Here is a 23406-nt window from a genome sequence, read left to right on the forward strand (position 1 = left end):
AGATTTATGATTGCATCTACCATGTGAAACTTTCCTCTTATAGTATGTTAATGAAAAGGGTGGGGCCATTTTCACCACTATACGACTAAATCCACTCCATTTTGTTTAGATAGACAAAATCTGCCTTAATGGTTTCCATTTTTGTATAGTTTTCCTTAACTTAGACATTTTTCCTTTAATGATCTTCCGTCAAATTGAAACTAACTGCTGTTTTGGAAATAAAAATCAGTCTCTTCTGCATCACCATTACTTTTGTGACAACTAATTTTACTCTTCGTTCCACCTATGTCAGAAAATCACTTTCCTAATGATTTTTCTATTTCGACCAAAAAAAAAAAAATTGATTTTCTATCGTTTAATTCCATTATTCTAAAAATAAAATAAGATATTTTTGTTTACAAGATGAAAAGAATTTACGTTTTTCCTTTGTTATTGGCGACACACTGTTACACTGAGCATGTGAAATATTATTAGGAGTATCTAGAAGTCCACTAACAACATTGAAGTGAAAAAAAAGTATGCATGTTGAGTCATCTTGGTATTTTTCCGTGAACACCCCACGTATGATATTGATTCTTGTCGATCCAAAATGAATAAAATTTCAATGGCATTTTAAAGAATTCATTTTTTTTTTCTTTTGCGAAAGCTTTGATTTAGTTATATTTCATTGTCGAGAGCTTCACGTTCAAGAGCGTAGTTATAACTTTGTTTTAGAAAATCTTCCAAGAGTGTTTTGTTTTGGTTCCTCAAACTATGTTATTAAAATCATGCAATCGTGCTAAAAAGTTGTTTATGTAAAAATTCTTTTAGATTCTACTTGTAAAAATTAATTCATAAAATTGCTGATAACGTAGAAAAGAGTTAGGTTTCTTCAGAATTTCTCTATTTGGCAAGGCTAATCTCTACAGAAGTAAAACCTAAAAGCACGTATAAAATATAGTGTCTTCAAATATACATGGCATATTGACAATTTAAAAAAAAACAAAGTATGTGGTATTCTTAATTATGGCAACTAGATCCTAGTAATAAAAATAATAAAAAAGATGAAACTTTTTTTTTGGGGTTGCCACTTTAAATTGCAATTAAATAATGGGTTAATACAACGAAAAATCACAAATTGATACACTTGTGACAAATTTACCATCCGTTTGATTTCACGGTCAAATTGTTTAATTTGATAACATGTGACGGTTGATGGTTTTACTAATTTGAGATTTTTACATCCCGTTTGCCACGAGTGTATCGGTTTGGGGTTTTTTCATGGTATTAACCTAATTTAGTGAAAATTAACGGAGGATGAATTAGTCATAGATGTACTAGTTTAGGGTATTTGGTGATCAAAAAATTAATTTGGGATAATTTTATCACGAGATGTATCGTTTTAGATTTTTTGTGATAAAAAAATTAACTTAGGGTAAAATTGTCACATGTTTACCGTTTTGTGCTTTTTTGTGGTATTAACCCTCAGATAATTGATGACGATTTTTTCCTCTTTAATGAAAGCAGGACAACATACTTACAATAAAAAAAAAATGAATTCTATGATATCCTTAATTATGGCAACTCGATCTTACATGGTAACAAGCAAAATTAAAAAAAGAATGAAAACTATGCAATTTCGAGGTCTCGACTTTATATTGCAATCAAATAATTGTGGGCAATTTTGCCTCTTTATTGAAAACGGGTGTATTTAGTCATACAAATGTGGAAATAGTCTTGCCCTAGTGAAAATAGGTAATAAGTCATCGTCACACTTAATGCCACCAAACAATACTGATTAAGGCAATAAAAATCTCATTCTCATTCCAGTGGCTCCACCTCGAATGTCCAAATAGGGCCTGGGCTTTCAATCATTTTCAATGAATTGGTATGCTGGTTTTTCTTAGATAGAACTTTATATGTTACAGTCTCATATTTTCGTATGCCTACTCAACCTTCCCTTTTTCTTTTTTTGACAAATTTTTTTTTTTTCCTTTTCACTTTTCAATATCATGAGAATATACCTTTTATCTTCTTTGTTTTTTTTCCTACTAAGAGAGGTTTAGGATTGTCCAAGGTTCCCTCTTTGGATACCTAGCTGCAGTGGGAGTTGATTCCTTATTGTCAATCTGGGGTCTTTGCCCTGTGGCATATTAAGGTTGATGTAGGTACCTCGCCTGGCCAAGGCTCTCGCCAGCCGTCCTCTAGCTGGTCGCCGGAGCTAGTCGGAGGAAGAAGATGGAAGGGGAAGAAAAAAAGCAAAGAGAAAAGGAAAAAAAATAATTCCAAAAAATATATAATTTAATGTTGTCTGATGGCCGGCATCCACGCTAGTGCCGGCCAATCAAAATTCTTCGGATAGACTGAATTGGCATAATTGTAAAAGGTTTAAGACTGAATCGACCAAAACAAAAGTTTACGATTGAATTGGCACAATTGCAATATGCTTGTGATTTTTTTTTTTTTTTGTAATTTTCCTGTTGAAGGTGAATTATGGCGCGCATGGCAACACTTTTTCTCTAAAAATCAACTTTTGGCAAAAAGTTAACTTTTTTTTACCTTTGCTTTTGAGTAGAAGTTGTTTTTTCTACTTCTAGAGAGAAGTAAATTTTTTTTTTTTTTTTTACTTCTGTAAGTAGCTCCAAAATTACTTCTGGAGCAAAACAATGCTTCAAAAGTACAAAAATGAAGTTGCGTAATCAAACAGATTTCTAATAAAAAAAATTACATTACCAAACGGATTTATGCTCCAGCAACACTTATGGACCAGAAATTCTACTCCAGAAATGTTGTCATGCGCGGACTGCATATCATATTTCACATGGTTTTGAATGGCTCTAGTTTGCTATATCGAAGTTCAATCCTCGTACCTACATCAACCGTAATATGCCACAGAGCAAAGGAAGCCACCACATACTATACCGACCAAACAAAAATTACATAGCAAAAATTGAAAGACGAAAAGCCCCGATAATTTTCCTTCCGTGACACTCGTAATAATTCTAGGTTTACAGGCCATGAAATAGGCGAAACAAACCGCGAGAAATGTCCATATTTTTAACCCCGCAGCGCGATAGAAGCTCCTATGATTTAGTATGTCCTTTACATCAATAAATCACAGCATCTATCTACGCCTATATACAAATCACGTTTAGGAAGTCTCTCTTTTGTTGCTGAATTCGGCCCTCTTGACTGATTCTAGTAAACAAATCTCTGGTATGGAAACATGCCGCCAAGATCATCGCAAACCTCTTCTGGGAAAACCCTGTAACACAAATGAAGTTCGCAGATTTTTCTCAGACAAATTATTCGAATTCCGGCCGGTGACCCTTTGTACGACATATTGGCGGGCTTACATTTTTGGACGGTGTATTCGGGATATTCCCTCTCGACGGCCTTCGTGGCCTGCATTGCGGCATTGATTCCCTTTGGGTATGTATCTGCTAAACATGCTTCACCAACAATGGTTTCGGAGGCTTCTGCTGGGGACACTCTGTCCATGACCAAATCTTTGTTAAGTCACATTTAGTATCTATCTCTGTCTACTCTTTTTACACATTCACTTTTTAAGATACATTTCTATGTAGACGTGTTTAAAAAAAAATGGTAATTCAGTTGGAAAAAGAAATGAAAATCGGTGTCGTACAAGATTGTGGGGCTGGAATCGACTGTCGCAGCTTTGTAGGGCGCCCAAGAAGCTTTTGCCGGAGAGACTCGAGACGAAACTGAAGATGAGGGCTTGGAAGGCAAAGCTAAGGGGTTAGAGAGGTTCTTGGATGGGGTCACTGGAAGGAGGGCAGGTGCGAGGAACAAAGCTGCTCGCATTTTGGATGTTGAGTTGTTGTGAGATCTGATGATGTGTTTTCTGTAATAACAAAGAAAGTAAAGTCCAATTTATAGGGGATGGATAGGATGCTGGACAGTGAAGATTATTGTGAACTTTTGTGAACTTTGGACAAGGTATGACAGCTTTGCCTAAGATACTTTCTGAGAGATGATGAAACTTTATCAAGTTCCAATCGTTCAGGAGAAGTTTATGAATCGCTTAGAAATTTCTCTTTTACTACTCTCGAGAATTATCCTGAGGAAGATACAAATTGGCACAACTAGCTGGTACTCGATCTTTGACATTGAAGTTGCACGGTGTTGGCATACGATGACCTAGCATAGATTACATTTGGAAAATGTGAAACCCCACTTGATCGCCGGTTATCGGCCATTTGGTTCACTTGTCGGCTTCAAGCTAGAACTTGTCATGATAAATATCACTTACAGTATCACTGCTTCCAAGAATTCCATCCACCGATCAACAATATCGGGTAAGCTTCATCCATTTTCAGGAGTATAAAAATAATTATTAGCTCCGACGATTCTGTATGTTTACTGTTATTCATTTACTGTTATAGGCTTCAGTACCCTCAATGACCACATAGATACAAAATGGCAAAAGCTCAGGACAAAGTTGCATCTCAAGCGATCCCATCCAGATCCCAACACCCGGCTAACTTAAAAATCCACAAGGTATGCGGTATGAACTCCAACTTGATCTGAACTTGAACAAAGCTGCATGAAGATTTGGCTTCTGTTCATGTATATTTCCTGGAGATGTGGCAGGACGCAACAGGTAATGGGGTATTTGTCTTGGTTTCTTCTGATGTAGAAAACCTGAGAGCAGAACATATCAAAAGTGCAGATGCTCATTATACTTAAAAATTGCACAGGAGCATTGCACTTGCAACCTCATCAACCAAGACATGACATTGGGAGATGAATACTCAATTGGAATCTCTCAGATATGAGACAACCCATATGAAGTCACCAAAAGGTATCGATCAAGCATCTGATCTTACAGCGTGCCGTACACAGACAAGATCATCCAACTTGTTGCCATCCATTTTGTACAGGGATACGCCTTCCATTTGGATAAAATGATCTCGTGCTTCCTTCCTTAGCTTCTCTAAAGGCATGAGTTCCCATTTGCTGTAATTCGAATATTTCCTGACATCACTCATGTCTATTGAACCAGAGACCCGCCCTTGGTTTTTAGGGTCTGCGTTGCCCCAAACCTTACAACTACCAAACTGTCCCCGTCCACCACTCTGACCAGCTTGACCCTTCTTTAAGCACAATGCAGCCGCATGAGCACTCCTTATCATATCGCGACTAGGCACATCTGACCAATCTTGCTTCATTTCGGTCCTCATGGGAGAATGGATTCTGATAACCTGACAAGACAAGCCAAGTTAGATGAACCCTGGAGAAGAAACTCGCTAAGAATTACATGAGATGATTAACTTATAATCTATTTCATACACCAAGGCACTCTAATAGCTGATAGTAAGCCCGCCCTTGAAGTGGATTATGACCTTTCTTCGGTTCAGAGAAATAACGAGTCCTGCAAGAAAGATTTGAAAATTGATCAGCAGCACAAATGGATCTGCAGCTTTTCTCCACCTGACTAAAGTCAACAGGTATTCTTTAAGTTCATTTAGGAGAAGAAAATGACAGCGTTTTGATGGCGATGGTAATGTTCTAGGTACTTACCATCTTTTCAAATCATTTCCACCATAAAACTTCTGCTAAAGTCACTACACAAAGTACTCACACTTTTTTCTTTTGGCTTTTATCCCAGATCAAACCGGGAGCGTGTCCCTGATCCTCAACGATACATATTAAAAGATCTTCTACCAAATTTGTCATAACAAGAGTAAGCATATATGCAGTTAGTTGCATACAATTTCACAATAGGAGGAGCACGTATTTGAAAAGATCGTCACAAGCAGTATAAGAAAAAGGAATTGAAGATAAGTAGATTGACTTTGCACAATTGTAGTAAGAAAAATTAAATGTCCCATGGAATCCCAGATCCTACTGCTCTAGCAGTCCAACTCAAGCTTACAATCAGTTAAAAAATCTCTCTTTTGGGATCAGTAGTCATCAGATAGAGAAGCTAAAAGGAAAATCATGAATAGAACATGATTAGTGCACACGATCATAAAATCAAAATGCAAATAAATTACCAGACTGGGGTACTATAAAAAACATCCAACAAAGCTAACATTATGAGTAAGAATGGAACCAACCATTCTGTATAACCTGGATCAACAGTGAAACCATATATGTCAACAATATCGCACATAGAAAGTGCTAGCTCGATAGACTTCATTCCAGTTCCCTTTGCTCCTCTGCGCAACACAATCCCTTGGAACAGATAGACAGGATTTGGAACTTTCTGCAAAGGATATAAAAAGAAGGTAGCTACTTTGATCTAGAGACAGCTGATTTTCAAATACTCGATTGACAAGGTGAAGCGAAAATCCAGACAGTCCATTGGTTTAGGGCAAGCATTTAGTAGTAGACATGCTAACTGGATCACAAATAAGCACAAGGCAGCCGTGGGCATAGGAGCTTTATCTAAAAAGCATAGAAACTAGCCATCAGGATTTCTTCAATTAATTTATTAGTTGACCGAGGAACTGGAATACATGAACAAAATGCTCACCTTTATCATTGCATTGAAGTCCCGATGAGTCAAACTTTTAATTATGAGTACCTCATCATCTGCAGGAGAAGACTAGCAGTAATGACAAATGCAGGGAATCTTCATTAACAATGCACAATTCAGATAAAATTTCAGAGACAACTCCTTACTATATCGAAACTCAATCAACATGCCCTAGCCAACAAAAACCTCCTTTAAAGATTACACCCCCAGCAGAGGTGAAGGTCTGACCCCTTTTCGAGAGGGCCAACCCCCCTTTTTTCAGTCAACAATTTTGGGGTCAACCTCTCACCTTCAACAATTAAAAAAAAAAAAATTCGAAGAAGAAGGGTTGTCCATCAAATTAAGCTAGAGTACGTGGTGTCTAGAAATTTTCCCTAATTCAAATTATTTGTGTCAAAGAAGGGAACAGATGAAAATAGTGTAATGAGACTGAGAATCGAAAGCAGATACAGCTTTGATTTTGTCAATTATGAATCAAGAAATTGCTAAATAACTAGGGAAACAAGTACTTGGGAAAAACCAGGATTTGATAAATTTCTACTTTGTTCTAGAAGATCAGAACATACCAGACCCATTCAGTATGGTAATCATGTTTTGAGCACCACCACGAACCACGAGGCGGAAATCCCTTTTCATGCCAACATATTTGGCATATTTCTGTATTAAGTGAGAAGCCAGAATAGACGGCCAAAAAAGCCAGAATAAGCACAATTTCATTTGCTTGCAACAATCTAATCAACAGGAATGTGCCAGGCAAGAACTAGGAAATTCATGCAAGGGAGAAACAGACTCAATAACCACATAACTTACAAGAAAAAGTCAGCACGAAAACCAAAAAGAAAAACAGACAAGGAAGTAAATGCATGTTTCTTCAAGAGAGAAAAGGAAACAAAAAAAAAAAAAAAACTGAGTCCTTTAGTTAAAGTGTCGTACATAATGACAGGAAGCATCTAGCTCATGTACCTCATTAACAGGAGCCTCATTTTCTCTAATTACAGCATCATGACTATCTATCTCTTTTCCAAACTCCGTCTTCAGCAAATCTCCAGAGTTTCCAACAACAGCACATCTGTGAAACTGTCGGGGGTGAAAGGGAGGATTTGATGGTAGAATCATATTTAAATGCTCCTCACAAAGAGTTCGATTGTAGCATTTATCAGCACCCCTAGAACCAGCCAATGAGCACAGGTTAGCAGCTGCCAAGCATTCCAGATTTAAGCCATAACAGACGAATGGGGAAAAAGATGGTCAAAAAGAGATTTTACAGTTGTGCTATTCTTTTTGCCGCATATTCCAGCCATCCATCTGGCCGAGCATCAAGATATTCTCTAGTCAGCACAGTAGTCATGTTACGATACTGCACCCTAGACACATTGGCTCAAATTACCTCCCCAGAAAATATACCGGTAATCCAAACAAAAGTACAATGATACTGACCTGTTCCCACAATAAGATGGCCTCACAGACATCATACTTGTACTCCAAGGGCTCAAAGATTTTAAACTGTGCATTGTACTGCAATCAAAGACTAAAAAGGTCAGCCACTCGGAATAATAAAACATCAGGATAAAGACTCAAATGAGAAGGAGAGAGGGATCTGACCCAAGTACTGTTAGTGCCTTTTGGGAACTTCAGGACTAAGTTGCAATGATCAATTATGTGTGCGTAAAGTCCAAGCCCTCTCTTAGCCTATAATCAGAATCAATGACTCAGTACCAAGCATAATTTAGCACTGGAGATTCATCAAAAACCCATTGTGCATATGCAGATGCTATAAGGCCAAGCTGTAGGGAACGACAAACTTTGCAATATCAACCAGAAAGGGACAGAAATCCTCCCAAGCCAAATAACAAGAACGCGACTCATCTACCAATGTCAGCTATAAGCCAAGCTTAGCAACCACGATTGCTAAACGTTCTACAGCACTACGCGCTCTAATTAATTCACAGAGATGCGGAACGCGAATCTTTCGAAAAGGGTTTTGGGACTAACCACGCATTTTCGCACGCCGGACAGAAAATCGGACAACACCCGAACTTCCTCTCCCTCGAGATCCGTACTCTGTTCGCCTAAAACCCAAATAAGGAAAAAGAAAGAAAGAGAAGAAGAACAGGAGATCGAAATGAGCGAGTGACGGAGCGCGTGTTCGATTCAGGGAGGGAAAGTGGCGGAAACAGAAGGCGGACCTGCGAAGAAGGAAGATTGAGCAACGAAGACGAGAAGACAGAGGAATGCAGCAACGCAGACGAGATGCGGAACCGTCAACCTCCTGCTGCCGTTGCCGGAGGATGAAGATGATGACGCTCTGTTGTATCTCATCTTCCTTCTCCACCGACCATGAGAGAGAGAGAGAGAGAGAGAACGGAAGGAGGCAGGGAAAGAGACTTAGGAGAGGTCATATAATCGTCATTTGTTAAAAATCAAATCTTTTCATACTTTACCAATATTTATTCTTGTGACTTACCAATGCCTTTTAGTTATGCTTTTTACTGACGTACTAACATTCTTCGGGTTAACACAGCATAGTAATTTTAGTCGCTGACAACATTTTATATTGCTTGGTTTTGAAAAGTAACACCTTTTTATTTATCTTTCCAGAATTACAAACTGGTTTAGCAAAATACCAATATTTATTTTCGTGACTTACAACTAGCTTTTATTCGAAAGTATCAACTATTTTTTTTTTTTATCATTGATACCAACATTATGATACCACCTTATTTTGGTGAATACCTTTCTTGGTTTTGAAAAGTACGACCATGTCTTTATACTTCAAAGACTATTCACTACCTTTATAGTTTATTCATGTCTTATTAACGCATCGGAATTTACCAACTTTTATTTGAAATTATCCTTCTTAATTGTACTGACGACATCTTATTGTGATGAATATTGGTACAAAGACTCGTAAATCCGAGTGTCAGTAACTTCCAACATGTTGAGCCACAAAAATAAACGCTAGGAAGATTATTCGAGTTGTTGATAATTTTGAACTTCTCGAAATCAAGCAAGATAAAAGTTGATAGTGACTAAAATTAGTCGATATCTTAATGCGACGAATGTTGATATATCGGTTTAATTAAGGTTGGCAATTTTGTATAAAAATTAGTAGTTTCAAAAGAGTTGGTAAACCACAACATAAATGTCGAAAGGTTATTAAATTAATTGATAACCTTGAAAGTATAAGGAAATGCCTGTATTTTTCAAAATCAATGAAGATATAACGTTGGTAAGTCACTAGAAATAGTTGGAATCTTCGGGTGACAAATGTTGGTACACCAATCAAATTAAGGTCGGTAGTTTCGTACGAATGTTAGTAACTTTCAAAGCGTCGTTGAGCCATAAAAAAAAAAATGTTGATGCATTTTTAAAATTGTTGGTAATTTCAATAATGTGATAAACGTTGGCACACCAATCAAATTTAGGTCCTTAAATCTGCAAAGTTAGTACCTCCCAAGGCTTGGAAAGCAATGACAACAAAAACAAATGTATAGTCAAATTTCTTGGGATACACAGTTGTATGTTGATCATGTCGCATCCTACGTAAACTATTGCGATTAGGCATTTGAGGATCAACTTGGCTTAATGAAAGATTAAATGTTAAATCATGCATTTGTCTAATAGCTTAAACTATTGAGAATAATTGGCATCGATTTCACGGAATCTCACATAATATCGTAACATGAGATCCTAAATTTGAATCTTTTCAAATCTCTATTTGCCTTCCAATGCCTCCCTAATGGAATATTTCCATGATTAGTAAGTACTAGTCAAAAAGATCGAGGGTGATAAAATAATAAAATATTAGACTACTCTTTCATGTAACATTAAGTTTTAGAACAGTTTGCGGTAATTTCAGTTGAGCTTTTGTGCAATGTGGTGGGCCTAGACCACCCTCTATCCTGGGCTTTACATGAGCGTTCGTCGCTGTTGAAAGAGAACGTCACTTTCTCGGCATCACCTCCCTCCTCGCCTCCGCTCTTTTGATCTTTGCCTTCACCATCACATAAAATGGTCCGGTCCGGCACATGGTGAACTAGCCGATGACCAGTGATAATCCGACATCGGGAGCAAAATTAACACCTCAAGATCTTGAAAGTGCGTTGCGCAATCTCATTAATCAGCGTATTGGTCTCTTTAAAGTTAGAAATCGCATCTTCAAAACACATTTAATGAATCCAAACAAACACAAGACACTTCATCATTCGTCTTCGAAAAATTACCATTAAAGGAGTCGCCACAGAAATCACGAGGAATTGTAAAGTACATAATGAGGATCAAACGGGAACCTTACCTCCAATGTCTACTCTGTTAATTAGGAACAGCTGCCAGAGCTCAGCCGATTACTCATCACTTAACGTTTTTGCTTCCCAATTCCACCGTTCCACATACTTTTGACTGGAGTGAATAGAGCACTTGACTCTTATACCAGGAAGGCCTCAAGAATTGCAGCCTTGTTTTTGTTTTTGTTTTTTTTTTCTAATCCGAACAATGTAAGATTTCTGAACTTCGACTAAGAACCTCTCCATCTCCATCCACATGTATCGGGTAGGCCACAAAGTTACTGTTGATAGGAAAGGTTCGAGCACAAAATTCATCACATCTAAACTAGGCGTCGGGAACTCAGCCAACCTTTTGGGGTTTGTAATCTGCCTGCTGCTGATTAGCTAATACTTGAGCAAAGGTGGCTTGCTTAATACAAGGTAGAGATATTTCACTACTTTCTTTTCCTCTACTCGGCAGACAAATGTACAGCAGCTCTCTTCGTCGTTAGAAGAAAATTGAAAGAAAGGAGAGCATAGGAAGCTCGAGATTAGCTTATACAGAAGGAAGGTTTAAAAACTGCTGCACGTATTGTTAAGGAGAATATGTTTCTCCTCGAAGAACATACATCTGGAGATAATCATTGTTGAGAAGAAGTCTGGCTTTCCATTGGGGCGAGTTCCACCACCAGCTCTTTGGGATCGACAGGCCCTCCTCTCCTTACCTCTGGTTCCTCAGTAGGACTTTCGAAGATGATCAAAGTCAAGAAGAAATGTTCGGATTTCCATTGGGGCGAGTTCGACCACCAGCTCTTCAGGATCGACAGGCCCCCCTCTCTTTACCTCCGATTCATCAGTGGAACCTTCAACTTTCCAGATTAACCTCCTCTTCTCCATCTCCACTCTTTCTTGATTGGCAGACAGATTCATCTCCGTCACTTTAGTTATCTGAAAGAAGGCAAAGAATATTAATTTGGAGAAACTTCATTGGCAACAGATGAAGGTTCTGCATGATGCAGCTCTCACCTTCCTGCTAGGGAACAGCCTTCTCAATTCTACACTTGCCAAGGTCGAATATTCTTTATCCTCCCCGACCTGCATGTATGAAACATCTACAAATATATTAATGAAGCACAAGATGAAGTTTGAGGATCGAGCACTCAAGCAAGTGAAGAAAATAACTGGAACTCCTAATTTCTATCCCTGAAAGAGTGAGTTCTGTATAGAATTTGCAGTGCACATCAAGTTCAAAGTGAAATATTTGTTTTGCACCACCATTATCATCTCAGAGTTTCCACATGGTTTCTCAAGAACGCATCACACATAAATTTCAAGGCTGTAATCAATCTTGGTGCATTGTACTGACTTCCAGAAGAGAGAAGGAAAAATGGGCGAGAGATGTTTAAAATCCGAGGCTAATATCTAGCATGTCCATCCAATCATGCAGGAATTTTAGAGAAGGCCAAAAACCTTCAGCAACCTAGCTAAAAGATTAGCCATCCTACAACCAACGAAGAATAATGTGTCATGAACGATGTTGAACAATTTAAATCTTGAGCACTCTAGCCCCATATGAAAAATGTAGTCAATCCTTATATAGCAACATCTTTTAAAAGTGTATCAACCATAAAGGCATACAGAACCAATAATACTTCTAGCAGCTAAATATCAACAGGAGAAAAGGAAAAACCTCATATAGGTGAGCAAGCCTAAGCAACACTCTTCCATTTTCAAGTTCCTGCCAATTTCAAATGAGGAAAAACATGTAAACCAAGTAACCACAATCACAAACAGAAGGAAAAGCCACCTAAAGGTTACAGATCTCCTTTAAATTGGCTACTGATCAGATTCCAGAAGAATTCTCCAGTACCTGGAGAGTTATCAGGGCAATATTGCTTGGCAAACTATAGGAAGTATCAATTCCTGAAAAGGTTGTCAGGCGAGAAGTCAGTGGCTCCCCAACATCCTGCAAACCAAAAAAGTGCAAAAGTTCAGCATGAATGCCCCTACAATTCTGAGTCAATTTTGAGTCCTTTTACCTTCTCACTGAATGCTAAAAGAAGTGGAGAGTATATCTCCTGGCCAACAGTGCGACGCCACCTAGCACCTTCTCCTTTGGGATCAATTCTAAAGTAAAACTTTCCTTGGATCTACAAAACAAAATCATAAATTAGCATATAGCTGCCAGCCTATATCATTGCAGAAGATGAGGAAGAGAAGAGAACAAGCACCATCTGAAGTTATAATCTAATGTTTATCAGCTGTATATTCACTATGTATTACACAATACGAAGTCCTGAAATTAAGACAACCAGGAAAATAGCAGTACAACCCAAAGGCTTGTACATAGTATGTTCTTCATCTAGTGTGATTAAAATTTTTCTTAATCAAACACATCATCTCCATTTTAATTTGTATAAACTGAGAGGATTCATCTGGACTACAGACATAAGGCACAACAAAGGCTGACATATGAATGAACTAAGCATAGTTCAACTTGTTAGTGCATCCTGCTAAATTGCTTCAGCAACTATGCGTAATTCAACTTCTTGTGCATAATGAAACAAGTTTTGCCTGTTTCTACAATGTTATAGACCCTATGTCAAATTGTACATGAAGGCTATGAAGGACGAGCACCGTTGCATCTTAATCCGAGCTTTCAAACAAAACAAGTCATTCAGATTGTTATGGGAAAAAGACAGGCATAAGCACCACGACGTATAACTATCTGGTTTATCTTGTGCAGTCTGAGGCAGTGATGTGATGCCAGAACTTATTAAGGGAACATAGTAATGAGCCTAGCACAGTGATGAAGCTGGTCACACAAGAAAGACATTAAAATAGAATGAAAAAGGAGTCAATCAGGACACAGATAACAATCAAAGATAGAGATTCTCTAACAGCCCATCCTCCAATAAAAGGATATGCATAGACATGCAGGTAGACATCATCACCAAGCACAACCCATCAATAACATTTAGTAAGATGACTGTACAACAGAATGCTTGTGAAAATGAAGTTGAGAGATATGCTTACGGTCAAGCCTTCACATTTATCAAGGACGCAAACTGTTTCATTTAGAACCTCACCAACACCTCTTACATCATCATGAAGCAGCCTCCTGCAACAATTGTTTTTAGTTGAGTACCACAAAATGTTAACTAAACCCTGGAAAGCCAAGTTATACACCTGTTTGAGTAAACTATGAGTATGACAGAGAGAACAGAAGGAAAACAAGTGTAGAAACCTATGGAGCATGAGCTCTATTTCACCATCCACTAAACTAGATCCTCCCACAGATCGATCCACCAACACTGAAAGCTCCATGCTACCATCTTCCACATACATTCCCAAATTTATCTGCAGAATTCAGCAACAGGTAGAAAGGAAGAATTATGAAAGCTCCCCACAATTTGCATATCAGAAGCACACTTAATACATCAAAATCAGATTGTTGGCATAAATACAAGGTTAAGAACCTGATCTAGACAGATATGTGTGGTCAATCAAACAACTAAACCAAAAGTTTGATTAGACAAAGGCATGTGAAGACAATCCCTAACTTCCTGAAACCGCTATAAGGTTACCAATATTAACACTTAAAAATTTTCAATTACGTGGGATCAGATAACAAAGGCATAAAGCACAATTTTTCGTCTTTTAAAGCAACCACGTACAAAAAATCAGGAGCAATGTGGAAGAAGCATGAGCTCATCGCATAAGCTTGTTACACAACACTGAGCCTTCTCGCCTTTGCTAACTTAGTATAGGCTACAGAGATCAGAGCAAAAAAAAAAAAAAATAGGCTACAGAGATCATCTTACACCATGGTGCTCTGTCCATCTGTAAAATTCAAGTACCTAGGCTCTTCTACCATATCCACATTCTTTTCACTTCCCTGCCCCTTTTATTGAGCCTTTTCCTGTGGGGTTGGCTACAATTATCAACAGAGGTAACTTCTTATGCTATTATATAGCTTCTTCCAAGGCAACAGATAATGTCAGATTGAAACAAATTTCTTCCTGATATGAAGGCTGGAGACTAACTTATTTCTCTTCCAACTAAAATAAGATTCTCTAGAGAGAAAAAAAATACCATCCTTTAGTACATGCTTTTGAAATCCCTAAAGTTGCGTTTGCGCCTTCATATTAATGACGTACCCAACTCTAAGACGTTTTCAGAAATAGAAATCTAAATCCTAACAAACATCTCCGCAAGAATCAATGTAGAGTGATAGCCTAGTCACACATATCGCTGCTAGACTACACTGATGGCCTGCATAGCTGGGTAATGCCCAGGTTGAGTAAAATAATGGAGCAGCCAATCCTCTGGAATAGGCAAGTGGTCAAAAGCAAGTACTTTATTTATACCCAAATGTGAGAATAAACTAAAGGATGACTGTTTATCGTCAGTAGATATGTCCAAAACTTCACCAAATAGTAAATGACATACAATATCGAAACAGCACAATGAATGTAAACTAGGGAATTATAAAACATACAGGATAATAATTTCCAGCAACTGGCTGGTTCACTTCCAATTCCCAGTCACTCCTGAAGTCACGGATCTGCAAAATCATTACATAATCAGATTGAAGCACATGGAAACAGCGTCAAATGGCATGATTCATGCCCTTTTCTAAGCGTCACTATCTACAATTAATAGTTCCTTGCAAAGTGATACTGAGGTTGTTTGGTTAAGAGAATCTAAGATAAAGTTTGCTAGATGAAGAAGAAAAATGCATTCTATTAAGTGGATTATCAACTAGGAAATTAAGATAAATAAACTGCAAGACGAAAATCTACTGGCAACAGCCAACATACCCTTTTGATGAAGTCACGTCCATTAGAATCCGTGTAGAATGTCTTGTTGGTCTTCATATTAGTCCTTAATAGAGTGATGATTTCTTTACCAGTCCCATCATCTATTGGTATAGGCCCAATCTAAAATCACAAGATTGAGCGCAGTCTTGTTTGATTGTGTTAGCAGAAAGGAGGTCTTAATCTCAACAAACTCGATCCACAAAAGAGAAAAACTTACAGTGAACTCAACTTCGGCATGTTCCTTTCCCTTGTAAACCCTGGTAACCTGTGGAAGAAATTTGTTGTTTAGCTATCCATTCGTTGCTGCCTTCCCTATCCATCACAATAGAAGCTTGGGGGATGGGATTTAAGCATTTAAATGGACTAACGATTAGAAGGCTGAAGAAGCAAATCAATTTGGCTTTACATAGGGTATAGATAGAAGCACTTTCTTTAGTGAGTGACAAAACTTTCTTCCTCATGAACGTAAATGCCACATGGAATACAAATGTAGGATTGCAGCAAAATGCACAATAATCTGATTGCCAAAGGGGCCAAACATTTCATTAACTGTTGCAAATGTTGGCACTACTCTTGATTGATTGTTTACCTGAAGCTTTATATGTAAAAAAAAGTTTAGAGAACCGTTTCCCAACCATATCACCAATCATAGTTATTTACCTGAGATATCCATGCATTAAGTTGTTGGTGTACTTCATCCACCAATGGACCTTGTATGATAGTCAATGGAGCCTACAAGAAGCAAGGAAAGAACACATGGTAGAGGCATCTTCAAGTTTATCAATACTCATCAGATCAGGCTGTATGAGTGTACACTACCTGGCGTTGTGAATTTATGGAGTATGTCATATTTGGGCGGAAGACATAAGCCCCTGATGCCTTCAACAGAGACAGGAAGTACAGTTAACTGTAGTTATTTACCACCTTTATACAAATGAAGCAAAAGAAAGAACAAAAGGTCTTGCCCTAGCAAGTCAAAAGGGGACACAGACCAAATGATACGAGGTAGTATAAAAGGATTAACTACCTGAGGATCCTTATCAGTTCCATCATTTCCTGAGTAATACCCATATGATTGCTCAGCTGCTGCAGTAACCTTCGGCAGAAAAAACAATTTGGGGGACAAGTATGAGTATTTGCCAAATAAACTCGTGATGAAGATAAAGAGAAAAGCATTTCAAGACAAGAAGAACAAGCAAATCATATTACAAGAAAGCACAAAGCTTGGTTTTGGAAAGAAAATGAATCTGCCAAGCCAACAATTTTGTCCTTCCCACAGATTTGGAGAGGAAGTAGGGAGGAAGAAGAAATTTTTCCTCATCTTTCCATATTTGCTCCCAAAAGTGGAAGAAATGACAAGATAAAAGACGATAAAACAGGAATTCTGCAATAAACCGTAATTCTCTGTATCGAAAAAAAAATTCTACAACCTTTTTCCTTCACTCCTTTTATCCAAATCATGAAAGGTTAGCTAATTTTTAGATTCTTCAATTTTCACTCCCTCCAATTCCCATCCTTTTATTTTCTTCCCCCTTTTTCCCAAACAGAGGCTATAAGCAAACAGAGATGAAACAAATCCAAGTAAAAGAGTCTCTGGTCCATATGACTCATTGCAGAGCTGAAGCTTGAGAGAATTTGCATACCAGACTTCGACTATTGACGTAATGAGAAAGTTTCCCTTCATTCGTGGAGTAAAGTAGCTTTAAACTCCCTTGACCGACTTCTATCGTAGCATTAGAATTTTCTTCTGAGGTGTATACCATTGACATAATCGAACTATGATCTTCAGCCACAAATAAAGCACACAGAAAAACCAATTAACTGATGGAATTAGTATCACATGTAATCCAAGAGGAGGAAATGGATAGCCCTCTGATATTCAATATTCGGCCAAGGATAAAATGGCTAACCTCTTTTCTTTGCATTTGAAACAGTGTAAGTGCTGAAACCAAGAGGAGGAACAGATACTGGAAATGCAAGCCAATACTTGACTAATTCACTTGAGGATGTTCCCAAATATGCTTTCTCATAGAAGCTTTTCAATTTTGAAGTGGCATTGGACACAGGCAGCAGCTGAGAATCAACTTCTACTCCACTAGAATCATGAACAACAGCATTTTCTCTGGAAACCTGTTAAGCTCAGGTTTGATTATTTAGGCCGCTCTGAAGAGACTTTGAAATCACAAACAAGTAAATATCTAACTTCTAGAGGATCAGTAAGTGGATAATAAATGCATGAAAAAGAAAATGATATCTATCCCATGATTAGGAATATTCCAGTACATTGATACGCTCAACATTCACATAATAATGCAGCATTTTCCACTGCAAGATATGTGCTAAAGCACCTAAGACAAGACCATCTTTAAAGCACTCGTGTTAATGATAACACCGTCTTCCTTGTTCCAGCAGCTCTGACATGTTGAAATTTATGGTTCTGAAAATTAGAGCCTGTCACAAAAGGAGCAAACTCAAAACACTTACAGGTATTCGTACCACCTCCTCTCTGTGCCAACCAAGAGGATTGTATATGACAACAACCTGATACAGAAATACCAGGTGTAGAGAAATTAGCATCGACTTATTCCTTCAACATGACCAGTCTTTGAGCTAAAATGATATCGTACCAAGCTTTTCCCATCAGACAAAGCAGCTTCTGATATAGGACAGTGACTGATGTTAAGAAGAGGACACTGCGTAGAGAATTTAAACCAAGAACTTTGAGCAAAATTGACATAATAATAAGTGCATCGTTCCAAAGAGATGCTTGGCAGCAAAAGTTGTTGAACAAGAACAAATAGTGCAAGTTAATTGGCGTCTTCTAGAAAAACTGTTATGCTCAAAATGAGAAGACGAAATTTGAATGAGTGTCCCATGTCCAAGAGGCATGCTAAGGCCATTCACAAATTATGCTCAAAACAACAATGGGAATGAGATTTATTCTGAAGCTGATTTCTCAAAACTCAAGCTGATTACTAGATCAATCGATGTCAGTTGACTCTGCATTTTATCATAGAAATAAAAGGTTCTCCACATAATCCGATAAGAATATTGTATAAACAAATATCCACCAAATAAGTTTAACCCCATCAGCATGGAACAATAGTATTATGCTTCTTTGGCACATCATGGACGAATTCATCTCTATCAATATTCTCGGTGAAATTCATCAATGTCAGAATAAAACCAACAGCAGATAGCTAACGGGAGATTGCCTGCTGAAATGCCAACGTTGACTTCTGCTCTCCTGTGCCCACTTTCAGCTCAGACAAGAATGCAAGCGAAGATGCAACCATCTTCTCAGCCTACAAAATGACATGCTCCACATTACCTCACTATGCTGCCCAAACTGATATAGAGCTATCATATGAAACGCATCAGACAAGCACCTCCATGTAGCCTATTGATAATCTCAATGAATAATCAGCAGCAACATGCTGTCTTTCAGTACCACTAACAGCATCATGATGTTGAGCAATTGCCAGAGCATCGGCCAGCGCATCAGTGTTTGGCCCTGTACTAGTCCTGCCTTTGAAGAATTCCAATTGCCTTGCAGCCTATCAGAAATGTGCCAAAAGCAGTGACATATAGGTGAAAGTACGTCGTCAACCAGGCACTGACAGAATCCCCTCATTAACAACAAGCAGTGAACTTCAAGCCAGCCTCTTACCACATAATAACCACTCAATACCCTGACATAACCTTTCAGGCCAGGCCTACTTGTAAAGTATCCTGTCCAATAGGCATTTGGATGATCTGCATACCTGAAATAGCATTGAACTTCAAACCCAAGGTTGGAAAACAGAAGCTTGAAAAGGGAAAAAATAAAAAAAGTTAGGCAAACTCACGGAAAGAAATCGTCAGTTTTGAGAGGCCACTGCTCATTTGCTTCATTTTTTGCATCTGTGTATATGGATGGTGTTGAATATAGAGCATTAACACGCCCATCCTGAAAGTAGTTCAGGTGTCAAAAAGAAAAAAAGGAATGCTTAAATGGCAATGAACTCTTGAAGCACTTAATGTCATGATTATTTGATTTTAGGCCTGGAGAAATCAAATACCTTGTTGACATAATGAATGAACTTGTCCATCTGCCTGAACCATGACACTGCGTATTGATATCGAAAATCTGTACCCATGGTCCACATTATATGGTTGGTTCGGGTCACGTTGGCCTAACAAAAACAACATATTCCTGAGATGATTCTAGAGGCAGACTTATGATTTGAAAGTATACATTCTTTGTAATGGGAAAAAGAATTTTCAGCTTAGCCAGCGGTAAGTAAAGACGTGATTTAATATTTATATATTCCAACACTCCCCCTCACTCTTAGTCCGGTCTTTTTGTCTAGGCAAATAGGGGCCTGGAAAGGTTTGAACTCAAGACTTCCCTGCCCGATACCATAAAAGATTTTATGAGACCACGGCCGATTGTTCTAAAAGCTTAAGATGATAGAAGAAGATGTGCTTTAATATTTATATATTCCAACAAGTACCATACTTCCACTATAGCGTCAAGGAGAATGTAATCACTTAGTCTATCAACAGCCCCCTCAAAAGTGACCAGGAAAAATAGAAGAAAACAACCCCATATGTGAAAATATAAATAGAGGAAAGAGAAGAAAGTAAAACGAAACCAATCAATCATATAGACAAATAAGAGAAAATCACTGCCAATATTAAGCCTTTAAATTATTCACTGGCGAGTGGCTCAAATATAATTAGAATGCTAGGAATCAAGGGCATCTAGATAAGAAGGCTCTTTGGGCATACAATGAACCTCAAACCTTCCTTATGCAAACTAAGTTATTAAGATGAAGACCCACAAGTTAGTTTATCAAGAATTCAATAATGATGAGATATGATCTGAATCACACCTGTGCTAAAGCAGCTCCTACAAAGGCATCGACTCGCTCTTGGACATTATAATCAAACAGGAAAATATCATCCTTCATATGTTAAAAAAAAAAATTAGCTCAACACAAATATATTTGTTAAAATATCAATGTCATCTCCATGTGTTTTAAGATTTACCTGAATAGGAGGGGAAACATCATTTATCTCAAATACAAAACCATCAGGAGGGTCATAATGCCTAGGGAATACACCAGTGAAGATCTGTAAACGGTTCAAATATTCGGCAGGGTAAGAAAAAAGTGTTAGACGCGAATCATGAAGAAAGAAAATTTAGCAGTTCAATTCTTAAAGGAAGAACAAGTCATGGCCCTAACCTGAGAAGATGATCCAAGGGACTTGGAACCCCGCCATATAACTTCAAGAGTTTTATCCTTTAGTCTCTTCGCTCTATCTTGGTAGTCAATGCGGGCAAAGAACAGAGAGTCGAATCCCAACTGCACAGGAAATTGGTGAAAGAATAAAAATAAACCATACAATATACGTCAAATTTATGCAAAAAGACTCATTAATATCCAGGGAAACTAAGATATCTTAACTTCAGCAGCCATAAAACAAAGAAGATTTCAAAATGTCTGCATTTTTGTGCATCCCCCATTTTCAACTAGAAGGCCTATAACAGAGGGTGATCACCAAGACGAAACAGATTTCATTTTTAAGGAAAAAAAGCTACATACCTCTGCGCCAAGCAAATAAGCTTGAACAGCAGAATGTCCAAAAGGATCAATCTGCCAACCCACTCTAGGAACCTGATTGAATTCCTTTTTGATATACCAATGGCCTAAAGTCGTCTGATCAATCAAGTCAATGTAATGTGGGGTTGCCTCATCATGCATACACATCCCGCCATTTCTTAGATGAAGCGAAGCAAAAAGCAAAGAAAAGGGAAAAAAACACCAGACGATCAGTATCAGAACCAGCGTCGAAACAACCAACGCAAATAAATCACCATATTTAAGAATCCAAATAATTGACCCTAAGTTCTCAATGCAATAACCATGTGTTACATGCAGAAACAGAATTCTATTATGGAATACATGCACCATTAAATTCATAATCATTCACAAGTCCGAGACCATTTCCATCGAGTAACCAAATGTGGAAAGACAGTAACAAGAAAGATTCATAAAGCCGAATGTACATGAACTCCAATTGACCCGAGTCAACCAGCTCCTTCACTTTAATCTTCATTGTTTCGCTTTGCTGTCTCCACCATCTTTGGAAAAAAGCCTTCAAGGGGAAAAAAAAAACACATACCCAATCAAACCCCATTCTTCTCCACGCAACCGAAAACGCCACTGAATTGAGTAAAAAAAGAAAAAGAAAAAGAAGTACCATCTCGACATAAATGAACTTGCGATTCTTATCATCAAGAAGCGCCGATATCACCGAGTCCAGCACGTTCTGCACGCAAGCTCCCTGCGAACCAACTACTCCGTCAGCCCCGCTGATTTCACCTCGCAGAGCAATCGATCAAAGCAGGGAAGAAGGTCAAAACCCGTTTTACCCGGATGGAGTTGTTGGCGCCGACGTAGTACTGGTCAACGGTCTTCAACCAGCCGACGTCGTCGTGGGAGTGGGGCACCAGGTGGACGTTGAGCTTGCCGGGGGCGATCCCGAAGCTCGTGTTGTAAGCCACGTAGGTGGAGACCTCCTCCGCGACGGAGGAGAGGACCAACGGGGACAAGACGACCGCGAGAGCCAGCAAGACCGCCGTCGCCATTGATGCAGCGGGAAAAGAAGGCGGGAGCTCAGAACATGGACAGCGTCGAAGTGGGAAAGGAGTGAAGCGGCGAGGACGAAGACGATGATTGCAGCCGAGAGTGGAGCAAGAGAGCGAGAGACTTTAAAAAAGGAGGGTGGAAATGGAAGTGGAAGTAGTTGCGTGAATGGCTTCGTGGGTTGGACTGTCTTAGACGGAGAAGCAAGAGGGTGGAGAGAGAGGGAGATGTGACGTCGTTTTTGGATTGTTCAATTATTTTATTTTTTATTTTTTTTATAGCTTTTGGTATGGATTATTCGATTATTTATTTATTTAATATTGTCTTCTTCTTTGTTTTTTTTTTCTTTTTCTTTATTGGGTTGGATTGTCAAATTATGGCTGGATGGGATAAGGCGACATTTACATAAATAATTTTGCGGCAAAACCGAGGTTTAGGGACTGTTTTATTAGTTGAAAGTGGGGTGAGAGAGGGGTCGTTAAGTTTTTGTCTAAAGACTGGTAAGTTAAGACACGCTGCTTTAGAGGGACAGTTTAGCAACTTTTCCCTAAGTCTTTTAGTTTGACTCAAAAAGTCAATCCCCTAACAAAAATCTTATTTACTTTTTATTTGCAAAAATATATATTTTCATCGCCGATAATAATTTATATATAAATATTTTCATAAATGATGAAAATACATTTCATTCACTCAATTTTTTTTTAAATGATAGAAGTAGCTGTGTTTAGAAAAACATTTTCCAAATTTATTTATTTTTTAAGAAACAAATTAAGCCTAAATCACCGAGCAACTTTCACCTTTACTAAAGTTGGAAACTTGAACGCATGATATCACATGGTCAGGAGATCCGGCAGCTAAGGAGACAAAACTGGGGTTCTAGGACAAATTAAGGAAATAAGACTTTGGGGAATCAAAGTATATATGCTAAAATGTAAATCTCAATGTGGCTGGGAGAATTTCTTTTGCGAGGATGGATGCAGTCGAGCTATCAACTATTCATCTATGATGCCTCGAACCACATGTGGGCGATTATTCGAGCGTATGCATCCCGTCGACATTCAATGTACAAGTGCGGCAAAGAGTTTCGATAGCAAAGTGATTACATGAAACGAAAAATGCTGAATATATTAACAAAAGGAGAATTGTCCAATCAGTCATAAACCAATTGTACGAAACTCAATCCTGAACTTTCCAATTTTGTC

The 23406-nt window shown here is 38.2% G+C and overlaps 3 protein-coding genes across 3 annotated transcripts in view; all 3 read right to left on the reverse strand.

The window, feature by feature from the left end:
- Nucleotides 1–3177: 3177 nt before the first annotated feature.
- On the reverse strand, nt 3178–4030 carry LOC125315104 (light-regulated protein 1, chloroplastic-like). The gene is made up of 3 exons (XM_048279163.1): nt 3626–4030; nt 3317–3472; nt 3178–3244 (listed from the first exon to the last, which is right to left on the reverse strand). The coding sequence occupies exons 1-3, from the start codon at nt 3802–3804 to the stop codon at nt 3178–3180; spliced, it is 402 nt and encodes a 133-aa protein (XP_048135120.1). The 5' UTR covers nt 3805–4030.
- Nucleotides 4031–4705: 675 nt separating this feature from the next.
- Nucleotides 4706–8858, reverse strand: LOC115747431 (sialyltransferase-like protein 1). Its single transcript, XM_030683600.2, has 11 exons — nt 8671–8858; nt 8477–8553; nt 8087–8173; nt 7922–7999; nt 7750–7841; nt 7448–7649; nt 7051–7141; nt 6482–6540; nt 6063–6211; nt 5293–5374; nt 4706–5204 (listed from the first exon to the last, which is right to left on the reverse strand). The coding sequence occupies exons 1-11, from the start codon at nt 8801–8803 to the stop codon at nt 4812–4814; spliced, it is 1443 nt and encodes a 480-aa protein (XP_030539460.1). The 5' UTR covers nt 8804–8858; the 3' UTR covers nt 4706–4811.
- A 2170-nt stretch (nt 8859–11028) lies between these two features.
- The window catches only part of LOC115747425 (alpha-mannosidase At3g26720-like), a 29609-nt gene continuing 17231 nt past the window's right edge, over nt 11029–23406 (reverse strand). The window contains exons 2-30 of the mRNA XM_030683585.2: nt 21991–22307; nt 21819–21902; nt 21625–21713; nt 21161–21335; nt 20801–20920; nt 20604–20687; nt 20447–20518; nt 19631–19744; nt 19418–19518; nt 19240–19333; nt 18959–19126; nt 18785–18874; nt 18197–18262; nt 18054–18110; nt 17480–17699; nt 17213–17352; nt 16597–16665; nt 16389–16448; nt 16230–16301; nt 15787–15834; nt 15570–15689; nt 15248–15313; nt 13994–14106; nt 13783–13867; nt 12786–12896; nt 12617–12712; nt 12437–12484; nt 11773–11841; nt 11029–11694 (exon numbers count right to left, since the gene is read on the reverse strand). Of these exons, the coding sequence (XP_030539445.1) occupies nt 11482–11694; nt 11773–11841; nt 12437–12484; nt 12617–12712; nt 12786–12896; nt 13783–13867; nt 13994–14106; nt 15248–15313; nt 15570–15689; nt 15787–15834; nt 16230–16301; nt 16389–16448; nt 16597–16665; nt 17213–17352; nt 17480–17699; nt 18054–18110; nt 18197–18262; nt 18785–18874; nt 18959–19126; nt 19240–19333; nt 19418–19518; nt 19631–19744; nt 20447–20518; nt 20604–20687; nt 20801–20920; nt 21161–21335; nt 21625–21713; nt 21819–21902; nt 21991–22206 (3060 nt within the window). The 5' untranslated portion in view covers nt 22207–22307 and the 3' untranslated portion in view covers nt 11029–11481. The remainder of the gene's footprint in view (nt 11695–11772; nt 11842–12436; nt 12485–12616; nt 12713–12785; nt 12897–13782; nt 13868–13993; nt 14107–15247; nt 15314–15569; nt 15690–15786; nt 15835–16229; nt 16302–16388; nt 16449–16596; nt 16666–17212; nt 17353–17479; nt 17700–18053; nt 18111–18196; nt 18263–18784; nt 18875–18958; nt 19127–19239; nt 19334–19417; nt 19519–19630; nt 19745–20446; nt 20519–20603; nt 20688–20800; nt 20921–21160; nt 21336–21624; nt 21714–21818; nt 21903–21990; nt 22308–23406) is intronic.

Source organism: Rhodamnia argentea, chromosome 5, assembly GCF_020921035.1.
Source record: "Rhodamnia argentea isolate NSW1041297 chromosome 5, ASM2092103v1, whole genome shotgun sequence".
Taxonomy (NCBI): domain Eukaryota; kingdom Viridiplantae; phylum Streptophyta; class Magnoliopsida; order Myrtales; family Myrtaceae; genus Rhodamnia; species Rhodamnia argentea.

Coding starts and splice junctions, on each gene's coding strand:
- LOC125315104 (XM_048279163.1), bottom strand. CDS start 3,804: ATGCGAGCAGCTTTGTTCCTCGCACCTGCCCTCCTTCCAGTGACCCCA. Junction 3,473..3,625: donor GATTCCAGCCCCACAATCTT/GTACGACACCGA, acceptor GGTCATGGACAG/AGTGTCCCCAGCAGAAGCCT. Junction 3,245..3,316: donor TGTAAGCCCGCCAATATGTC/GTACAAAGGGTC, acceptor TTTGTGTTACAG/GGTTTTCCCAGAAGAGGTTT.
- LOC115747431 (XM_030683600.2), bottom strand. CDS start 8,803: ATGAGATACAACAGAGCGTCATCATCTTCATCCTCCGGCAACGGCAGC. Junction 7,842..7,921: donor CCATCTTATTGTGGGAACAG/GTCAGTATCATT, acceptor TCTAGGGTGCAG/TATCGTAACATGACTACTGT. Junction 5,205..5,292: donor AGCTATTAGAGTGCCTTGGT/GTATGAAATAGA, acceptor TTGTCTTGTCAG/GTTATCAGAATCCATTCTCC.